Below are 21,882 nucleotides of genomic sequence, written 5' to 3'. Positions count from 1 at the left end.
AGTCCAGACCCAGACTTTTAGAGGGAAGAAATTGACTCGCTGTAATTAGTCTTTAGTCCAAGCAATTATCCGATGCAGACAACCTGATTATGGCTTCGAATTCAGTTGGCTAAATCACCAATGTAGATATGGACTCACTGTTAAATAGGTGATTGAAACTGAAGTCCGTTACATTTATTACTTATATAGATATACTTTAACCATGTTAAGCACCCCATCAAATAACGGTGGCATTAGAATGTTGGTTCTCCCCGCACCTAACGACGATAGACGGGTTGAGTTTGTGGCTCTTACCGCCGTTCATACGGAGAGGAGTGAACCATCGACCCCGGAGCGCGTGCACCCTTCTCACCGCACCGGGCTCCTCGGTACCCCGCTGCCCGGGCGTCTTGGACCCCGGGCGACCACCTCGGCCTCCAGCAAGCGCTACAGAAAGTTTCAGAACTTCTTGTACAACGTACTGGAAAGGCCACGAGGATGGGCATTCATCTACCATGCGTTCATGTAAGTACCCTAATTGTATTTCAATACAATGTTGTAGGGCTTAGTCATCTCATTTGCGCATGCGGATTTACACTTTCAATAGCTGAATTTGTATATTTACTTTGCCATATTTTTTTACATGACTTATATCTGCATTGAAACAATTGTATATTGTCATGACTTCCTGAATAATGCACGTGCCACGTTTTCCTTTGAGTCATTCTTAATTCATCAGGTGGAGTTGCTTTGTTGGCAATTAGCTCACACGTTCGCAATACATCACAACATGGGACCTCACACTCAATTTCCGCCGTCTTAACTTAATAAAATCCCCGATAGAACGGCTTTATAATTGAATTTCACCAAAACTGGCGTTGTTAATTGGAAATAATTTATAGGCCTACTGCTTGTCTACTTTAAAATCCTTGATACCTGTAGAGGCATTTGTTTTGTATGTCAACACATCTCAGATCAAAAACTACCACTTTTTTGCTGATTGTTAGTTGACTAATTTGTTTGACTATGTTGTTTAATGGTCGATTATGGCCAGTGTGCAATGGAATCCTTTGAAAAAAAACTACAACATCCCGTCCAGGAGTAGTCATATTGGAGGTCCTACCCTCTTTTAGAACCCGAGAGTGGAAGATTTACTCTGTTGTTTAACATGTAGGCTTAGCATTCACGAATAGTCCCATTAGTCAGAATGTTGCATTTATTTATTTATTTTTAAAACTTATTTTACCTGTTGTCCGCTAATTTTTGTCCTTATATTAACCCGACTTTCAGTACACTGGTCTGTGTATTTGCGGTTTTATATATTCAACAATGAAGCAAATTTGCACATGACAAACAATGGCTGAGTTTAACCCAACCACAGACCGAACATTGTCCCACATAATCCGATGGCAAATTTCAAACACTTTCAGTTGATTGCAGGAAACGTGCTGTTACATTCGATTCGGCTGCTGTTGACATATTGTGCATAACGTGCAATGCGTTAGATTGAACATACAAACGACTGAACCTACCTGCTCCTCAAAGTCGGGAAACAACCCTTTCCTGTGGATATTTCATCAAAAGGACCAACAGCGCGGACAACCGGTTAAGTGTCTCTTGTATCTTTTTTTAGGGTGTCTTTTTTCCCAGACTGAATAGCCATGGGGTAACCATGGTAACAGTGAGGTTTAGGTAATGTAGATCCAATTGTGTAAAGAGAACATTTCCTTTGAACAAGTTTAGTTTATGGCAGCCTTTTAGTGACAGTAAATAAATGCTTAAACGGAATGGAATCACCAAAATGCGAATCAGTCCAACAAGAAATGCTTGTTTTAATTTTCCTTTGCTCAATGTTTTGAAATGTTTTTCCACAGTGTGCGCTAATGAACACGACTGTGTTTGTATCCAGAGCCAGACCTAAACTCGGGTCTTATCAGAACTACACAGGGCCCGGCACAACACTCCTCTTGGCAACTCATACATAATCTGGGGCTTTTTACTCCACCATATTCAAAGCTCCATTGAGACGCACCACAGCTCTGCTGTGACATCCTCTGACCAGAAAGATTTAAGTTGACCACTCAGCTTTCCTTTCATACCTCTTTGATGATGGTGTGTAAAGGTTTGGAGTTTGGTGTGATGGGGGCAGAACAACTCACAGAAAACACTTTTTAATTATTTTACAACTGGTAACAAGGACGGGACGCTAGTCACGGTACAACTACTCCAGTCCTCCAGTACCCCTAATGGTACACACTTTTGTTGTAGCCCTGGACAAGCACACGTTTTGGGCTTACTGGAGTTGGGCTGTTGGGGTTAGTGGAATTGGGAATCACTGTGCTACAAGACAGTGTCAGGAGTCGGTGAGGACAGAGAACCCCCTCCCCCTTAAAACCCTCTCCTCGTCCTCCATTCAGACAGCCAGCCACTCCTCGTCCTCCAGTCAGACAGCCAGCCACTCCTCGTCCTCCAGTCAGACAGCCAGCCACTCCTCGTCCTCCAGTCAGACAGCCAGCCACTCCTCGTCCTCCAGTCAGACAGCCAGCCACTCCTCGTCCTCCAGTCAGACAGCCAGCCACTCCTCGTCCTCCAGTCAGACAGCCAGCCACTCCTCGTCCTCCAGTCAGACAGCCAGCCACTCCTCGTCCTCCAGTCAGACAGCCAGCCACTCCTCGTCCTCCAGTCAGACAGCCAGCCACTCCTCGTCCTCCAGTCAGACAGCCAGCCACTCCTCGTCCTCCAGTCAGACAGCCAGCCACTCCTCGTCCTCCAGTCAGACAGCCAGCCACTCCTCGTCCTCCAGTCAGACAGCCAGCCACTCCTCGTCCTCCAGTCAGACAGCCAGCCACTCCTCGTCCTCCAGTCAGACAGCCAGCCACACTTGCCCCGTCACCCCTAGTGTTTTACCCTGGGGTTGTTTAGACAAGCCCAGCTGTCTCTGCCAGTGTCACCCTGTGTTTACACCAGAGGGGAAACCCAAGGAGGGCCACAGATACGTATTCTAATGCACTCCTCTTACCTTATGCTACTGTACACACAGACACGTAGGCCTACATACACAGCAATACACCTTAGTGGAGGCACTCCTCTTGCTTTCCCTCACTCTCTTGTGGTCTTTCTTTTGCCATCTCTCGTATGTATGTATGCATGTATGCATGTATGTATGCCCACACATTGCTTGCTGTGTGAACCATCACAACCCTGGCTCTCCCCATTTAAAGATCATTCCTCGCGGGTACTCAGTCAGTACTGGTGCTATTCCTCTGATATTAGTGGAGCCGATCTCAGAGCTGAGCGAGAGGAAGTTCCTTGTTTCAGATGCCAGGCCCTCCGAGAGTCTCATGGACTGTTCTTACAGACGGGACAGAGGGGGTTGTCTGCTACTCTCTTGCTCACCCCCCTTCCCAGCGCTGCACTGTCCACAGGTCCTGAATCACAGCTGAGACTGAAGGCATCCCACTGCCTGCTCATCTCCTGTCATTCTAACACACACACTAATCCACTAGCCAAGTCTGACTTGCTCTACTCATCAACAGTACTCTGTATGGCGCGAGTCCCTACAATTGCCTACATGTTCATCTGTGTGTGTGTGTATGCACTTTGGGTTTGAGTAAGTCTGTTTTCATATGAATTGTATTAGCTGTATCTGCCTAACTGAGCACATCTCCCCCTCAATGTTATTATACCCTGAGGTATACATTTGTGTGATTAATTACAATAGTCACATAGCATGAGAATAACTACAGTATGGCTGTACAGGAATTATGCTGTGCCAGGGAGCCACCAACCAGCAGCATTCAACACTGCATCCCACTGCTCGTCTCTGAAGCTAAGCGGGGTCGGTCCATGGATGGGAGACCAGATGCTGCTGGAAGTGGTGTTGGAGGGCCAGTGAGAGGAACTCTTTCCTCTGGTCTATAGGACAGTGATTGGGAACAGGGTCCTGTATTTTGGCTGGGATGTTAATCGGTCCTGACTCTCCGTGGTCACTGGATATCCCATGGTAGTTATAGTGAGAGTAGGGGTGTTAACCTCAGTGTCCTGTCTAAATTACCAAACTGGCCCCTCATACCATCATGGACACTCAATCTCCCCAGCTTCCAATTGGCTCATTCAAACCCCCCCACCCCCCGTAACTATTCCCCAGGTCGTTGCAGTAAATGAGAATGTGTTCTCAGTCAATTTACCTGGTAAGAGGGCTAAATAAATACAACAAAAAACAATCAGAATTGAATTGAGCCACACAGTGCTGCTGTGTACATTGAGTGCTAATATCCGTATATAGTTTAATTAGGCCTTATCTGTGAAGGTGGGAAAGCAGCTGGTGCAGATGTCATTTCTAGAGAGGGTCCCTTTGTGCAGGGTTACATGTATAGGAAAGGAAGTGAAGTAGCCCTCGACTATGTCAGTTTCCTCATGTGCCCTCTTCAGGCCCCCCTTCTCTCAAACGCTAGCATTTGGGGGAGGGCAAATTGATCATAGATCTGTGCATATGGGCAACTTCTACCCAAAAGCTCTTCCTTGGACACCCCCCTTCAGTCTCTCTCACCCCCCTTCAGCTGCTGCAGCTGAACCAGAGATGCAGAGACAGCACCGTTCACAGGGTTCCTCTGGTTTCACCACCTGGGCGCACACATTTGCTTTCTCTCTCTTGAGATTCCAGACTGGTGACGTTTTGACGAGAGCTGGCAGGACTCTGGGTGAGAACTGAAGAGGAGGCTGAACTGAAAGCTATGTGTCCTGTGAGAACCTGGGAGAATATCAAGGGGTCGTTAAGACCGACAATGATTCTGCATCCAAAATTGTACCCTATTCCCTATATAGGACCCTACTTTTGGGCACTGGTGAAAATATAGGTATTATAGTGCACTATATAGGGATTATAGGGTGCTATTTGGGATGTCTGCTGCTCTTCCTGACAACCTGGTCCTAGGAATTCCTGTGCTCACCATCCTGAACTGTTGCTAAGACACAGTGAATTCATACGCCTGACGAGCTTCCGTTTAAATGTCTTGGAGACCATTAAGTACCACATTTTAAAACGGGAGGTTCACTTACTTAAAAGCCTGAAACCTCTGTCACCCTTCAGCCAACTTCCTACACCTAGGACATCAGGCCTGGGCTGTCTGGGTTTGTAAAAAGAAAGTGTGATGTGTGTTAGGAGAATAGGGACCTTGGTAAACTGTGTGGTGTCAACCTGTCAGATGCCTGGCATTCAGCTGGATTAGATTCATCCAGCAATCTTCTATCTGACCTATGACTCCTCACCCATTCCCACCCGCCACCCATGCCACATATAGACGATCACATGACCACCTCCTCTCCCTACAGGGGTCCCTCCTGGATCAGGGGACTTTGTTCGCATCCCAAATGGCACCCTATTCCCTATATAGTGCACTACTTTTGACCAGAGCCCATAGGGTGGACCTATAGGGCTCTAGTCCAAAAAATAGTGCACTAAATGGGGAATAGGGTGATATTTTAGGACGCTACTACAGCCTAAAAGCCTGCGACTGTCAGACTGGACTGTATGTACCATTCGGTGCCAGGCCAAAGCCCAGAACGGAGCTGTTAGGCAACAATGTCTTAACCTTTTTAGCTAGGTGTGGGGTGGGGAAGTCACTCATAGATCCTTGAGCGCAATGTTCCTGTCCAGTGTGGGATGGGACAGGAAAAGGAAGCATAAGAGAGAACTGACCAGAGGGAGTGATTGATTCTATGGAGGGAGGGTGAAAATACACCATCTATTATTGATTTCTTTGTGTTATAGGAACAGAAGGGAGAGTAGAGATGGCCTAGGAGCAACAGAACAGAAGGGGGAATATAGATGGCCTAAGAGCACCAGAACATAAGTGGGAGTATAGATGGCCTAGGAACAACAGAACAGAAGGGGGAGTATAGATAACCTAGGAGCAACAGAACAGAAGGGGGAGTATAGATGGCCTAGGAACAACAGAACAGAAGTGGGAGTATAGATGGCCTAGGAGCAACAGAACAGAAGTGGGAGTATAGATGGCCTAGGAGCAACAGAACAGAAGGGGGAGTATAGATGGCCTAGGAGCAACAGAACAGAAGGGGGAGTATAGATGGCCTAGGAGCAACAGAACAGAAGGGGGAGTATAGATGGCCTAGGAGCAACAGAACAGAAGGGGAGTATAGATGGCCTAGGAGCAACAGAACAGAAGGGGAGTATAGATGGCCTAGGAGCAACAGAACAGAAGGGGGAGTATAGATGGCCTAGGAGCAACAGAACAGAAGGGGAGTATAGATGGCCTAGGAGCAACAGAACAGAAGGGGGAGTATAGATGGCCTAGGAGCAACAGAACAGAAGGGGGAGTATAGATGGCCTAGGAGCAACAGAACAGAAGGGGAGTATAGATGGCCTAGGAGCAACAGAACATAGATGGCCTAGGAGCAACAGAACAGGGGGAGTATAGATGGCCTAGGAGCAACAGAACAGAAGGGGGAGTATAGATGGCCTAGGAGCAACAGAACAGAAGGGGAGTATAGATGGCCTAGGAGCAACAGAACAGAAGGGGAGTATAGATGGCCTAGGAGCAACAGAACAGAAGGGGGAGTATAGATGGCCTAGGAGCAACAGAACAGAAGGGGAGTATAGATGGCCTAGGAGCAACAGAACAGAAGGGGGAGTATAGATGACCTAGGAGCAACAGAACAGAAGGGGGAGTATAGATGGCCTAGGAGCAACAGAACAGAAGGGGGAGTATAGATGGCCTAGGAGCAACAGAACAGAAGGGGGAGTATAGATGGCCTAGGAGCAACAGAAAAGAAGGGGGAGTATAGATGGCCTAGGAGCAACAGAACAGAAGGGGGAGTATAGATGGCCTAAGAGCACCAGAACATAAGTGGGAGTATAGATGGCCTAGGAGCAACAGAACAGAAGTGGGAGTATAGATGGCCTAGGAGCAACAGAACAGAAGTGGGAGTATAGATGGCCTAGGAGCAACAGAACAGAAGGGAGTATAGATGGCCTAGGAGCAACAGAACAGAAGGGGGAGTATAGATGGCCTAGGAGCAACAGAACAGAAGGGGGAGTATAGATGGCCTAGGAGCAACAGAACAGAGATGGCCTAGGGCAACAGAATAGATGGTATAGGAGCAACAGAACAGAAGGGGGAGTATAGATGGCCTAGGAGCAACAGAACAGAAGGGGGAGTATAGATGGCCTAGGAACAACAGAACAGAAGTGGGAGTATAGATGGCCTAGGAGCAACAGAACAGAAGTGGGAGTATAGATGGCCTAGGAGCAACAGAACAGAAGTGGGAGTATAGATGGCCTAGGAGCAACAGAACAGAAGGGGGAGTATAGATGGCCTAGGAGCAACAGAACAGAAGGGGGAGTATAGATGGCCTAGGAGCAACAGAACAGAAGGGGGAGTATAGATGGCCTAGGAGCAACAGAACAGAAGTGGGAGTATAGATGGCCTAGGAGCAACAGAACAGAAGTGGGAGTATAGATGGCCTAGGAACAACAGAACAGAAGGGGGAGTATAGATGGCCTAGGAACAACAGAACAGAAGGGGGAATATAGATGGCCTAAGAGCTTCAGAAATGGGTTGACGATTGTATGTGTCTAGCTCTAATAGGTTTGAGAGTCCAGGGCCTGTATTCACAAAGCCTCTCAAAGTAGGAGGGTTGATCTAGGATCAGTTTAGCCTTTTAAGATCATAATGAATAAGATTATTTGGACCTGAGCCTAGATCAGTACTCCTACTCTGAGACGCTTTGTGGATACAGGCCCAGGTCTCCCCTGTCCATATAATTGTATTCAAGGATCAGTTTTGCTTTACAGATCCTAATGATCAGCCATCCTTCTCTTTGAGTCTTTATGAATACAGGCCCAGAGATGGTGAGTGGAGGCTAATTGAGATGCTACCGTGGGTCAGAGACAGACAACAGGTTTTACAAGGTAACCAATAACATGAGCCAGCTGAGGGCAAGGCAAACTGACGGCCATTCTCGCCTTAGTCTCTCACATACGTGAATTGAGTAAGGAATGAAAGCATGTTTTGAACTGATCTGAGAAACTGGGGAGGCCAGAAAGTTCAGGACAGTAGAGGTGGTTAGAGAAGGCTGGGTTGAAATACCTAAAACTAGCAGAGTTCTTAGAATGTAAATGGTGTGAGGACAACAAAGCCAAGTCTCCCTCACCATCCCCTACATCTCTCTCCTCTCTTCTCAATTCAAGGGCTTTATTGGCATGGTAAACGTGTTCACATTGCCAAAGCAAGTGAAATAGATAATTAACAAATTAACCGTAAGCATTACACTAACTAAAGTTTCAAAAGAATAAAGTCATTTCAAATGTCATATAATGCATATATACAGTGTTGTAATAATGTGCAAATGGTTACAAAAGGGAAAATCAATAAACATAAATATAGGTTGTATTTACAATGGTGTTTGTTCACTGGTTGCCCTTTTCTTGTGGCAACCGGTCACAAATATTGATGCTGTAATTGCACACTGTGGTATTTCACCCAGTAGATATGGGAGTTTATCAAAATTGGATTTGTTTTCAAATTCTTTGTAGTTCTGTGTAATGAGGGAAATATGTGTCTCTATGGTCATACATTTGGTAGGAGGTTAGGAAGTGCAGCTCAGTTTCCACCTCATTGTGTGAGCAGTGTGCACATAGCCTGCCTTCTCTTGAGAGCCAGGTCTGCCTTCAGTGGCCTTTCTCAATAGCAAGGCTTTGCTCACTGTCGGTCTGTACATAGTTAAAGCTTTCCTTAATTTTGGGCCAGTCACAGTGGTCAGGTATTCTGCCACTAACTTCTCTCTCTCGCTCTGTAAACCCCTCTCACCCCTCTCTATCCCCCCCTCTCTAAACCCCTCTCGCTCTCTCCCTTATCTAACCCCATCTCCCCCTCTCACTTTCTCTCCCCATCTGTAAACCCCCCTCTCTCCACATCCCCTCCATCTCTCTGTTGCTCTCCCTCTCTAAACCTCTGTCTTCATTAGGCCTCATTATGCCCTGCTGTGAAGGGCTGGGACAGGGAGTGTATTCCTAATAGCACCTTATTCTCTATAGTGCACTGCTTTTAACCAGAGCCCTATGGGGACATAGGGAATAGAGTGCCATGTGGAACTCGACCTGGGAGACTGACGCTATTCTAGCAGCTCTGCACACTACCCCTTTGATAAAGGAGCACAGTTTGTTATTTTTACATACCACTCATGTGAAGGAAACAATAATTATGTAATTGAGTGGCAATGAGATTGGGGTGAGCGTAACTGGATTGGATCAGGTCTGGTTTGTGTTCCTCTGATCTGAATCGAGGGGGTGTTATTCTACTGGACTGGGAAGGGTTCTGTGAGCTTAACTTCTGAGCTTTTGAGGTGTCTCTGTCGGTCTCTCATTCTCTCTCATCCCGCTCTCTCTATCGAAGTATGTCACTTCCTCTCTCCTCTACCCCGCTTCCCCCTTGTCCCCCTCTCCCTGCCTGTCTGTCCAGCCGTGGGTCTCTGTCATGTGCTTGACGTCTCTTTCGATGGCCTGTCAGATATCTGCAGCAACTGTCAAAGCCCCTTTTCGGAGCGGCCAGCACAACCAGCTAGTACAGAGGTGTGACTGGAAGCGAGGGGACAGATGCAGAGAGAGAATAATATTTTGAGAGGGAAGTGAGACTTGGATGGAAACAGAGAAAGACGGGTAAATATTTGTGACGGGACGACGCTAGAGAGGGATTGATGTAGAGGATGACATTGGAATGAAAATAGAGTGAAGGGAGGCCTCCCGAGTGGGCACAGTGGTCTAAGGCACTGCATCGCAGTGCTAGAGGTGTCACTATAGACCCAGGTTCGATCACTGGCAGGATCACAACTGGCCGCGATCAGGAGTCCCATAGGGCGGAGCACAATTGGCCCAGCGCCCTCCGGGTTAGGGGAGGGTTTTGCCATGAGGGCTTTACTTGGCCCATCGTGCTCTAGCGACTTTTTGTGGCCGGGCACGTGCAGGCTGACCTTGGTAGTCAGGTGAACGTTTTTTCCTACAACACATTGGTGCGGCTGGCTTCCGGGTTAAGCGGGCGGATGTTAAGAAGCGCGGTTTGGCAGGTCATGTTCGGAGGATGCAGGACTCGATCTTTGCCTCCCATGTCCGTTGGAGTTACAGCGATGAGACGAGATGGCAATTGGGGATAAAAAGCAGGTAAAATCAAGGAACATTTTCAATAGAGTGAAGGAAAATGAGGCATTTCAGGGAGAATGTGTGATTATGGGAGCGAGAAGGAGAGTTAGAAATGGTTGTGGATGGAGAGGTAGACATAAACAGAGCAAGATAAAGATAGAGGTAGCTGTGCTTAGTTCTTAGTACTTATTTTCCCTTTCAGGGCAGAATTGGTCCCCATGGGTACAAGATGTCTGTCCTAGGGAAGACCTGTAGGGTTTGATTTCCCCCCCAATGATGACAGATCCATCTATGCCTCACCACAGAGCCCAGGGCTCACTTTCACCCAGGGCAGGCCATGTGTGTGTCGAATCATGTAAGCCTGTATGTCTGGTCGTGCGTGCGTGTGTATGTGAGAGGGGGTGTTTACCTCCTCTCTTCTAGGTCATTGGTCAAGGCTGCAGCTTTATTTAGCCTGACTGAATAACAATCATGTTCTTCTTTATCATACTGATATTTCTGCTTTAAAAATGTGTATCAGCTCCTCAAACGACCCCATCTGAGACTCAATGTTAACCACATCTGTTTGTCTGGGAAACTCTTATCTGTGAAAATGGTAAAGTGCATTCGGAAACTATTCAGACCCTTTGACGTTTTCCACATGTTACGTTACGGCCTTATTCTAAAATTGATTCAATAAGAACTCATCAATCTGCACACACTACTCCATAATGACAAAACAAGAACAGGTTTTTAGAATGTATAAAAAACAGATACCTTATTTACAGAAGTGTTCAGACCCTTGGCTATGAGACTTGAAATTGAGCTCTAGTGCATCCTGTTTCCATTGATCGTCCTTGAAATTTTTTCTAGAATTTGATTGGACATGACTTGGGAAATGCACAAACCTGTCTATATAAGGTCCCACAGTTGACCGTGCAAGCCATGAGGTCAAAGGAACTGTCCGTAGTGATCTGTGTAAGGGTACCAAAAAATGTCTGCATTGAAGGTCTCCAAGAACACCGTGGACTCCATCATTCTTAAATGGAAGAAGTTTTTAACCACCAAGACTCTTTCTATAACTGACTCGGCCCTGCTTATGCCTCCGAGGTATATGTAACAGAGGCATATTTAAAAAACTCAACTTCAAATCTGTGTGGTTCGCTCACCTCTTTGTTAAAAAAAAACTCAGTTTGAGATGTGGTATCCACTCGGCTCGCTTCCTCTCAGATCAAAGGTTGGTCCATCTGCTTCGTTCCCAAAGTGTGGTTTCCCTAAGATCCCAAGTTTGAGGGATCCCTTGTGCATGATTTATTTACCTAGATCGTCAGGAACGGTCACCGAGGTGAAGATTCACATCCCATCCTCGTTGCCAAATGTTGTGGACATTTCCTGTATTACCAAATCATGAGAGAGCAAACCACACAAGTCAGAGTTATCATAAATCCATCTTTAATTATGTGAGCTTCACCATAGCCCTGTGACTCTCAGATCAATTCAGTGTCCATAAATGAATTCTCTGAGAGTGTCAACATAATGGCAACTGAGATCCTTTATAGCAAAGGCACACCCATCTAAACTCACATGACAAATAACAGATCTTAGGAACATTACACAAATAACCTTTTACCAGAAAAAAGAGTATCCTATAGCCAGACAGCATTAGCTATAAATTATCCTTCAGTTTTCCCTCTTAGACAAAGTTCTTATCTCATTCTTGGTACCATTTATGACCAAAACATTACCTCATCCAATGGCATATATCAATTGTAAATTTCTAGATACTCCCATAAAAAAATACAACCCCTCCTGGAAAAGCTTACAGAGAGGAATGACTGGCACACAGATATTGTGGAGCCACCTAACTGGTTCCACATTAATCACACCATCTCTTCACATGGTTTTGGAATAGTTAGACACATTCACAGATAAGACTAAGCCGACCTCTCCTCTCTCTGGGCCCAAGTAACTTTTCTCACATAAGCAAACTATAACAATTAATAAAACATCTTATTTATCATTCTTACCTAAATAATTCTGATTCTGCTACCACACTGGCCGCCCGGCCAAACTGAGCAATCGTGGGAGAATGGCCTTTTTCTGGAAGATGACCAAGAGTCAGATGGTGACTCTGACAGAGCTCCAGACTTCTGCTGTGGAGATTGGAGAACCTTCCAGAAGGACAACCATCTCTGCAGCACTCCACCAATCAGGCCTTTATGGTAGAGTGGCCAGATGGAAGCCACACCTCAGTAAAAGGCACATGACAGCCCGCTTGGAGTGGATGCAAAGAGAGTGCAAAGCTGTCATCAATGCATAGGGTGGCTACTTTAAAGAATCTCAAGTATAAAATATTTTGATATGTTTAACACTTTTTTTTTTGGTTACGACATGATTCCGTATGTGTTATTTCATAGTTTTGATGTCTTCACAATTATTCTACAATGTAGAAAATAGTAAAAATAAAGCGAAACACTTTAATGTGTGTATTTATACATACATGCATACTACTTTTCAAAAGTTTGGGGACACTTAGACATTTCCTTGTTTTTGAAAGAAAAACACCGGTCTCAACAGTGAAGAGGTGACTCCGGGATGTTGGCCTTCAGGCGGAGTTGCAAAGAAAAAGCCATATTTCAGACTGGCCAATAAAAAGAAAAGATCAAGATGGGCAAAAGAACAGACACTGGGCAGAGAAACTCTGCCTGGAAGGTCAGCATTCTGGAGTCACCTCTTCACTGTTGACGTTGAGACTGGTGTTTTGCGGGCACTGTTTAATGAAGCTGCCAGTTGAGGACTTGTGAGTCTGTTTCTCAAACTAGACACACTCATGTACTTGTCCTCTTGCTCAGTTGTGCACCAGGGCCTCCCACTCCTTCTATTCTGGTTAGAGCCGGTTTGCACTGTTCTGTGAAGGGAGTTGTACACAGCGTTGTACGAACTCTTCAATTTCTCGCATGGAATAGCCTTCATTTCTCAGAACAAGAACAGACGGACGAGTTTCAGAAGAAAGTTATTTGTTTCTGGACATGTAATCAAACCCACAAATGCTGATGCTCCAGATACTCAACGAGTCTAAAGAAGGACAGTTTTATTGCTTCTTTAATCAGAACAATAGTTTTCAGCTCTGCTAACATAATTGCAAAAGGGTTTTCTAATGATCAATTAGCCTTTTTTTAAAGATTAACTTGGATTAGCTAACAGCGTGCCATTGGAACACAGGAGTGATGGTTGCTGATAATGGGCCTCTGTACGCCTATATAGATATTCCATAAAAAATCTGCAGTTTCGCGCAACAAAAGTAATTTACAACATTAACGATGTCTACACTGTATTTCTGATCAATTTTATATTTTAATGGCCAAAAATGTGCTTTTCTTTAAAAAACAAGGACATTTCTAAGTGACCCCAAACTTTGGAACAGTATGTAAACTCAGCAAAAAAAGAAACGTCCCTTTTTCAGGACCCTGTCTTTGAAAGATAATTTGTAAAAATACAAAACTTCACAGATCTTCATTGTAAAGGGTTTAAACACTGTTTCCCATGCACCTGTGGAACGGTCATCAAGACACTAACAGCTTACAGACGGTAGGCAATTAAGGTCTCAGTTATGAAAAGACACTTAGGACACTAAAGAGGCCTTTCTACTGTCTCTGGAAAAACACCAAAAGAAAGATGCCCAGGGTCCCTGCTCATCTGTGTGAACGTGCCTTAGGCCTGCTGCAATCAGGCATGAGGACTGCAGATGTGGCCAAGGCAATAAATTGCAATATCCGTACTGTGAGACACCTAAGACAGCACTACAGGACGGGCAGCTGATCGTCCTCGCAGTGGCAGACCATGTGTAACAACACCTGCACAGGATCGGTACATCCGAACATCACACCTGCGGGACAGGTACAGGATGGGAACAACTGCCCGAGTTACACCAGGAACACACAATCCCATCAGTGCTCAGACTGTCCGCAATGGGCTGAGAGAGGCTGGACTGAGGGATTGTAGGCCTGTTGTAAGGCAGGTCCTCACCAGACAGCACCGGCAACAACGTTGCCTATCGGCACAAACCCACCGTCTCTGGACCAGACAGGACTGGCAAAACTTGCTCTTCACTGACGAGTCGCGGTTTTGTCTCACCAGGGGTGATGGTCGGATTCGCGTTTTATCGTCGAAGGATCGAGCGTTCCACCGAGGCTTGAACTCTGGAGCAGGCTCATCCTGACTTGACCCTCCAGCATGACAATGCCATGAAGCACAGAACGAGCAGTATGGCTGATTTCCTGCAAGACAGGAATGTCAGTGTTCTGCCGTGGCCAGTGACGAGCCCGGATCTCAATCCCATTGAGCACGTCTGGGACCTGTTGGATCGGAGCCCCCCCCCCCCAGAAATGTCCAGGAACTTGCAGGTGTCTTGGTGGAAGAGTGGGGTAACATCTCACAGCAAGAACAGGCAAATCTGGTGCAGTCCATGAGGAGGAGATGCACTGCATTACTTAATGCAGCTGGTGGCCACACCAGATACTGTTACTTTTGATTTGGATTTCAATTGACTGATTTACTCATTTGAACTAACTCAGTAAAATGTTAGCTTGTGGCATGCATTTATTTTTGTTCAGTATAATTCAAATACTGAGCTGTATTATGCACAAATTGAAATATACATTTATTATTTTATACTAAATACAATTGCTCAAAGATTTTGTTTAACTTTTTATGGCTGGGGGGCAGTATTGAGTAGCTTGGATGAATAAGGTGCCTAAAGTAAACGGCCTGCTCCTCAGTCTCAGTTTCTAATATATGCACTTTATTATTAGTATTGGATAGAAAACACAAGTTTCTAAAACTGTTTTTATGATGTCTGTGAGTATAACTGAACTCATATGGCAGGCAAAATCCTGAGTTGAAATCAAAACAGGAAGTCTGAAATCTGAGCTTTGTATGTATTCACCAGAGTCCCCAATGAAATCCCCTTGAGATATGAATGACGTTGCACTGCCTAGGGGTTCCACTATATGTCAACCATCAATAGAAATTATAATGAGACTTCTATGATGTTGTGGGAGTGAATGATAACAGAATCAGTCAGGTGTCTGGCAGTCAGCCATTTTCTGATCATGTTTTTTCCTCGTGGTAGTCACTTGTGTTCCATTGCTCACGAAGGCAAGAAGGAGTACTCCGGTTGGAACTTTATTGAAGCTATATGTTAACATCCTAATGAATGATTCTGTACTTAGTTTGAAATGTTTCTACGACCGGTAATATCACTTTTTGAAGTTTTTGTCCGATATAACACTGACCAGAATTAGCGTTTGGATATGTATACCAAACGTGCTAACAAAAGAAGGTATTTGGACATAAATAACAGACATTTTCGAACAAAACAAACATTTATTGTCGACCTTTATTGTGGATTCCTGGAGTGCTTTCTGATGTAGATCATCAAAGGTAAGGGAATATTTATCATGTAATTTCTTGTTTATGTTGACGCCATCTTTGCGGCTGTGGTATTTTTACCTCTGAGCGCTGTCTCAGATTATTGCATGGGTTTCTTTTTCCGTAAAGTTTTAAAAAAATCTGACATAGCAGTTGCATTAAGGAGAGGTATATCTATAATTCCATGTGTATAACTTGTATAATCATCTACATTTATGATGAGTATTTATGTTGAATGATGGGGCTATGCAAAATCACTGGATGTTTTTGGAACTAGTGAATCTAATACGCCAATGTAAACTCAGATATTCTGATAAATATGAACTTTATCAAACAACATGCATGTATTGTGTAACATGAAGTCCTATGAGTGTCATCTGAAAATTATTGAAGGTTAGTGATAAAATTAATCTCTTGGTGCTTTTTCTCTCTCTCTTTGGCTGGTAAAATTGGCTGTGTATTTTAGTGAGTTGTTGGTGACATAACATAATCGTTTGTGGTGCTTTCCCCGTAAATCCTATTTGAAATCGGACACTGTGGTGGGATTAACAACAATACTACCTTAAACGATATAAAATACATGTATGTTTGAGGAATTTTAATTATGAGATTTCTGTTCTTTTGAATATGGTGCCCTGTACTTTCACTGGTTGTTATATCGCTCCTGGTAACGGGATCTCAGCCATAAGAAGTTTTTAAGACGTAAAATATTTTTATCTCAAAGGTAGGGGTCAAAAAGATTAACACCTGTTTTTCAATACCTTTCAGTACCTCCCCTTACTAAGATAATGGAACTTAGCCTTTTTTCTAAAACGTTTTATGAGTTAGAGAACACATTGGGAGGGATTTTAGACCATTCCTTCACACAGAATCCTTCCAGATCCTTAAAATGAGTTTATGGACTGCCCTCTTCAATTCAAACCACAGGTTTGGAGACTGAGATGGCCATTGCAAAATGTTGATGTTGTGGCCAATTTCTGTTGATTTGTGCTTGGGCTTATTGTCTTGCTGGAAGATCCACTTGTGACCAAGTTTCAACCTCCTGGCAGAGGCAACCGCGTTTTTGGTTAAAATGTCCTGGTAGTGGGTAAAGTTCATGATGCCGTTGACCTTAACAAGGGCCTCATGACCAGTGGAAGCAAAGTAGCCCTGTAACATCAAAGGTGCACCACCATATTGTACAGTAGGTATAAGGTCCTTTTCTGCATGTGCTTCTGTTTTCAATGCCAAACCCACCACTGGTGTGCATGGCCAAAGCTCTATTTTCATGACATCTGACCAAAACACTAGTTCCAATCCAAGTGCCAATGCCGTTTAGCAAACTCCAGACGTTTTACATTTGTTGGACGACATGAAAGTAGAGTTCTTTGACCTGACCCTTAATGTACAATGATCCATTTTATGACCATCTTATTAAAACAATTCCATACGTTTGCTTAGATTGCAATATCTACTAAGGGCTTAGACCTACAGGGGTTAATTAAGCGTTATACAGTGGACAGTCAAACCTGGCAGGTCCTGGGGATGGGACAGATGAGTGGAGGGGGGCGGTGGCGTCGAAGAAAAGATCTACGCACAATGGCAGTCCTACCGGGAAACGCAGTGTCCTGTTGAGGGCGGTTTTGTCCCAAATGGCACCCTATTCCCTACATACTGCACAACTATGGGCCCTGGTCAAAAGTACTGCACTATATAGGGAATAGGGTGCCATTTGGGACAGAGGGTATTCTGACGCGTCACCCAGTTAAAAGGTTGAGGCAGCGCTGTGCCTGTGAGTGTTAAATCCTGTTTATAGACAAAGAGCTAGAGTGTGTTCTCTGGTTTGTGGATACTGTCATCTTCCGTAACCGGTGGTACTGTGAGAGAAAGCGAGCTGGCATGCTGTAACCATCAACACATCTCTCTCCAACACCTCATACTATTACACCAGCACTATTTCGCAACACATTATAGGCCCCTTAATTCCATCTATTTCACATTGTGCCCCCACCCAAATAAAAATGGTCTGTGTGCAAGCGTCTGTTACTAAAAATACTGACCTGCTGAAAAAGTGTTTGCGCTTGCAAAGTGCTTTCAATGGTTCTGACCTGTTCATTTTGGAAACACTGAAATCACTCTAAACGGTTTGCTCCAGTTTTGAGGTTATGAACGTAACTCATGACCCACACCACTATGACTGATCAGTCAGTCAGTTGACCCCAGCACCACCAGTGTTTCACGAAGAGCAGTGAGAATGCCCTGCAGGCAGCTCTGCTATGGTAACTAGCATAAAATCTGTTTTTAAACCTAATCTTATCCACACTGCTAACCTAAATGCCTAAAGGCGTCAGCATGTTTCAGTTCGGCCTGCGCCTAGCCGAACCAAACGAGTGTGCTCGCATACTCCCTTAAAACACCTTCACTTGTGATTAACATAAATTCACTGAAAACCCCAGTCAGATCACCTGTGATATAAGTCAGTATTAAACATCCATCCATGTCGGGAGATTGCATAGAAACCAGTTACTAGGGGCAACAGTGAGTGCTCTTACCTTCAAGTTTGCACGCACTGTACAGTCAATAATACAATAGAAAAAAAATCTGTTTATTCCATGTGTGACTCTGTTGTTTGTGTCACACTGCTTTGCTTTACATTGGCCAGGTTGCAGTCGTAAATGAGAACTTGTTCTCAACTAGCCTACCTGGTTAAATAAAGGTGGAAAAAAAAGTAGTTTTCGGTAAGCATCTGCCTCTGATTTCCAAAGGTTCCAAGTTCAAATCCAGCGATAGAAAGTTGTTTTTGAGAATTTGGTTTTAAGCCTAACCCAAACTTAAACCTTACCCTAACCATTTGGAGTTTGTGGTTTTAATGTTTATACCTTTTTTTTAATGTTAGGGTTAAGTTAATATCCCTAAACTTAACCTTAAACACTTCGACATTTTATGTTTCCAACAACTTTGAAATTGGACATTTGAGAAACCTGGATGAACGTCTAATTCTGATGTGAGACTGAGAGCTAGTTGGAAAACCCACAGTTCTCTTTGTCTCACTACATCACACACCTAAACTATAGTCTACTGCAGCCTATCAAAAATAATTTCCTTTTAGGAATGATCACTTTTTAAATAATCAAATCCTCCTGCTGCAGGATTATTTTAGACCTGTGATGAAACTGGTCAAATTTAAGATCCTACATCTAACTCATTTAGTTGCTCTTATAGAAGGTAAACAGTTTTCTAGTCCTGATGGTGACCGGTCACCTATACTGCGCACACACGCTCTCCACTTGCTTTTGTCTCCCTGTTGCCCCCACGTCAACCACCACTGCACTCATTGACATAGTGCTAGCTAGACTAATCTACCCTAATATAGTGACACACACACACACACACACACACACACTCCACAGATCCAAGGAAGCCCTTGTTCTTGTTCCCGGGAAGTCCCAGGTCCAAGGACCCTGTAGCTCGCTCTCTCTCTGGCTGTACCCGGCCAGCAGCGTGGTGGAAGGCCTGGCTGCTTAAGTGTTACTACCATTTTAATTTATAACTGCAGCTTCTATAAACATGTGGGGAAACCTCACCATGGAGACTGGACTAAAACAAATGCATAATATAGGCCTGTATTTATAAGGCCTGGTCGGCCTGCCTGCACTAAGCAGGGGCCTTTTCTCTCTCTGTGTGGTGTGTGTGTGTGTGTTACGCGTGTGTGTGCACGCATTGCATGCCGTTTTTATGTCTTCGTGCGAGTGTTTTTATGTGAATATGCATGTGTGTATTATACAGTGTACAATATGACCAATAATTAAATGTAATGTCTGTTTTAATGACACGGGTGACTGCCACACATTATATTCTGCCTCCCTGTGAACTGTTATTCAGTGTTACTCCATTTCTTTCTGTTTCGTATTATTGCTCAACTAATTTTCTCAACCCAACCCTTCCTCTATTTCTTCTCTTTCAGTTTCTCTATCACTTCCCTTCCTTCTACATTTTCTCAATGCCACATTTCACCTTTATCACTCATCCCTCTTTCCTTCTCCTCTCCTCCTCTATGCTATTCACCTTCCACTTTTTCTCCTCCCTCTTTCCCCTTTCTCCCTCCTTTTCCATCCCCTGTCTTCGTCTCCGTTCTGCCCTCCCCATCTTCCCTCGCTTTCTCCACCTGATTTCCTGACTCTGCAGGTTTGTCCTTGTTAATTAACAGGCTCTATGATGAGGGCAGGCAGGAGGTAAACACTGCCTAAAGGTCAGCCTCAGCCTGACTGGGCCAAATCCCAAATGGCACCCTATATTGTGCTGCAGTACTTTGGCCCATAGGGCTCTGGTCAGAAGTGGCACACTATATAGGGTCAGCCTTTAACTACTGCAAAATCAGCAGCTTCTGTTCCTGCTTCATCACTAAAATTATTATTCTCCCTTGTGAAATTAACAGAATTGTATTAATATTTTTTACAGTCATTATGTTTCAAGATATCATTTTCCCATGGTTCCCATTTTTCCTTTGGTTTATTTTGAAATCATCCGATTTAAGGATTTCGACCAGTGGAGAATTGATAGGTGGTGTTACAAGTAGTTCAAGGTAGAGTTTGCGCATACAGCACATTTGACGGGTGCAGAGGAGATGAAATATTTATATTTGAGAAAGGAATGCACATTAGATGTCTTAAGCTCACTATGTTGTTTTGTGTAGAGGGCTGCTCAGTGCTCTGGTGGCCTCTTGGCCCTGAGATTAAAGCCATGTCAGCAGGTGTCTGATGAGACCTTACAGATACTTCATCTTTTTCTCTCTCACTCTGGGAATCAACCTCTCACTCTGGCAGCAATCATCTCTTCTCTGACTTTCTCTCTTTTTTTTCTCTCACATGCGTTTCCTTTCCTCACAGCTGCATACTCTCTATTCCCTCTACTGCTCAATCGATCATTTCGGCCCCGCTTGTCAAATTCCCACATTGTTTCCTCAGTAATGTCCGAGTGAGGGTCCTATGGCCTTTAGTGGAGCTCAGATTAGATGACCATGGGGGGTAGTGTGGAACACCACGTAGGCCTACACCGCAGCCGTGTGATGGAGGACAGCAAGTCGGCAAACCTCTCCCTCAGGACTAAGGCTCAATCACTGTGAACATTGACCTTCAACGCTGCACGGGAACAGTGTGAGAGAGGGGAAAAAGAAGGGGGTGTGGGGGGGGGGGGGGGGAAGAGAATGAGAGACAGTGGGGAGAAAGGGAAACTGAGGGAGAGGGACAATGAGAGAGCGAGCGAAAGCAAGACTGAGAAGGGAGGGGTGGACAAGAGATGGAGGGATGTCAGAAAGGGATGAATAATTCAGAAGTATTATCCCTCTCCCATTCCCTCCATGGCCTGTCACTTAATTCAGAAGTATTATCCCTCCCCATTCCCTCCATGGCCTGTCACTTAATTCAGAAGTATTATCCCTCTCCCATTCCCTCCATGGCCTGTCACTTAATTCAGAAGTATTATCCCTCTCCCATTCCCTCCATGGCCTGTCACTTAATTCAGAAGTATTATCCCTCTCCCATTCCCTCCATGGCCTGTCACTTAATTCAGAAGTATTATCCCTCTCCCATTCCCTCCATGGCCTGTCACTTAATTCAGAAGTATTATCCCTCTCCCATTCCCTCCATGGCCTGTCACTTAATTTGTTGTAATGATGCAGAAAGAGGCATGAAGAGAGGGAGAGAGACAGGCAGACAGCGAGTGACTGAGAGGCCTACAAGTGGCCCACTCTGAATCTGGCAAGGGTTCAATCCCTGTTGAGAGGGAGGGAGGGGGAGAGGAAAGTGAGTAGAGCACGGTCGGTAGAGGTTGCACTTTCCAGGACATATAAGCAATAGTTTTCAGTAAATGTTTAGGTACTGTATGTTCAATCTCCCTGCTCGTCTTTCCATTGGGTTAGCATACATTGGCAGATTGATGTCATTGACTTCAGGTATGCTGTAGTTTACCCAAAAATGCAATATACAGTACAAGTCATGTATACAGTCTTGTTGTCCTTTTGCTTACTACTTGTGGACAAAATTACGCTCTTTCAAAATGTGTTGTTTCACATCCACTGGGGAGTCTATTTTAAGAGATTCCAAACCCAGCATTCTTCAGTGGACCAGATAGTGGGTTTGCAGGGCAGAAGTTCTGCTACTGGAAGTCCAACTCCTATAGAAGCTAGTGGACCAGGGGTTCAGTCAGTGTGGCCAACCAATGGAAAAAGAGTCAGTTTCCGTCCCAAATGGCATCATATTCCCTATTCAGTGCACTACGTTTGACCAGAGCCCTATCAAAAGCAGTGCACTATATAAGGAATAGGGTGCCATTTGAGACGCACCCTCCAAGTCTTCATGTTGGTT

General features: G+C 44.7%; 1 protein-coding gene across 1 annotated transcript in view; it reads left to right on the top strand.

Annotated features, from left to right (window-relative positions):
• The first annotated feature begins 202 nt into the window (after positions 1-202).
• The window catches only part of LOC135549042 (potassium voltage-gated channel subfamily KQT member 4-like), a 127,587-nt gene continuing 105,907 nt past the window's right edge, over positions 203-21,882 (top strand). Inside the window, exon 1 of the mRNA XM_064979111.1 lies at positions 203-504. Coding sequence (XP_064835183.1) covers positions 203-504 — 302 coding nt within the window. The remainder of the gene's footprint in view (positions 505-21,882) is intronic.

This window comes from Oncorhynchus masou, chromosome 12 (assembly GCF_036934945.1).
Source record: "Oncorhynchus masou masou isolate Uvic2021 chromosome 12, UVic_Omas_1.1, whole genome shotgun sequence".
Classification (NCBI taxonomy): domain Eukaryota; kingdom Metazoa; phylum Chordata; class Actinopteri; order Salmoniformes; family Salmonidae; genus Oncorhynchus; species Oncorhynchus masou.
The sequence above is the reverse complement of the archived record's forward strand: the minus strand, read 5'-3'. Positions and strand labels throughout refer to the sequence as shown.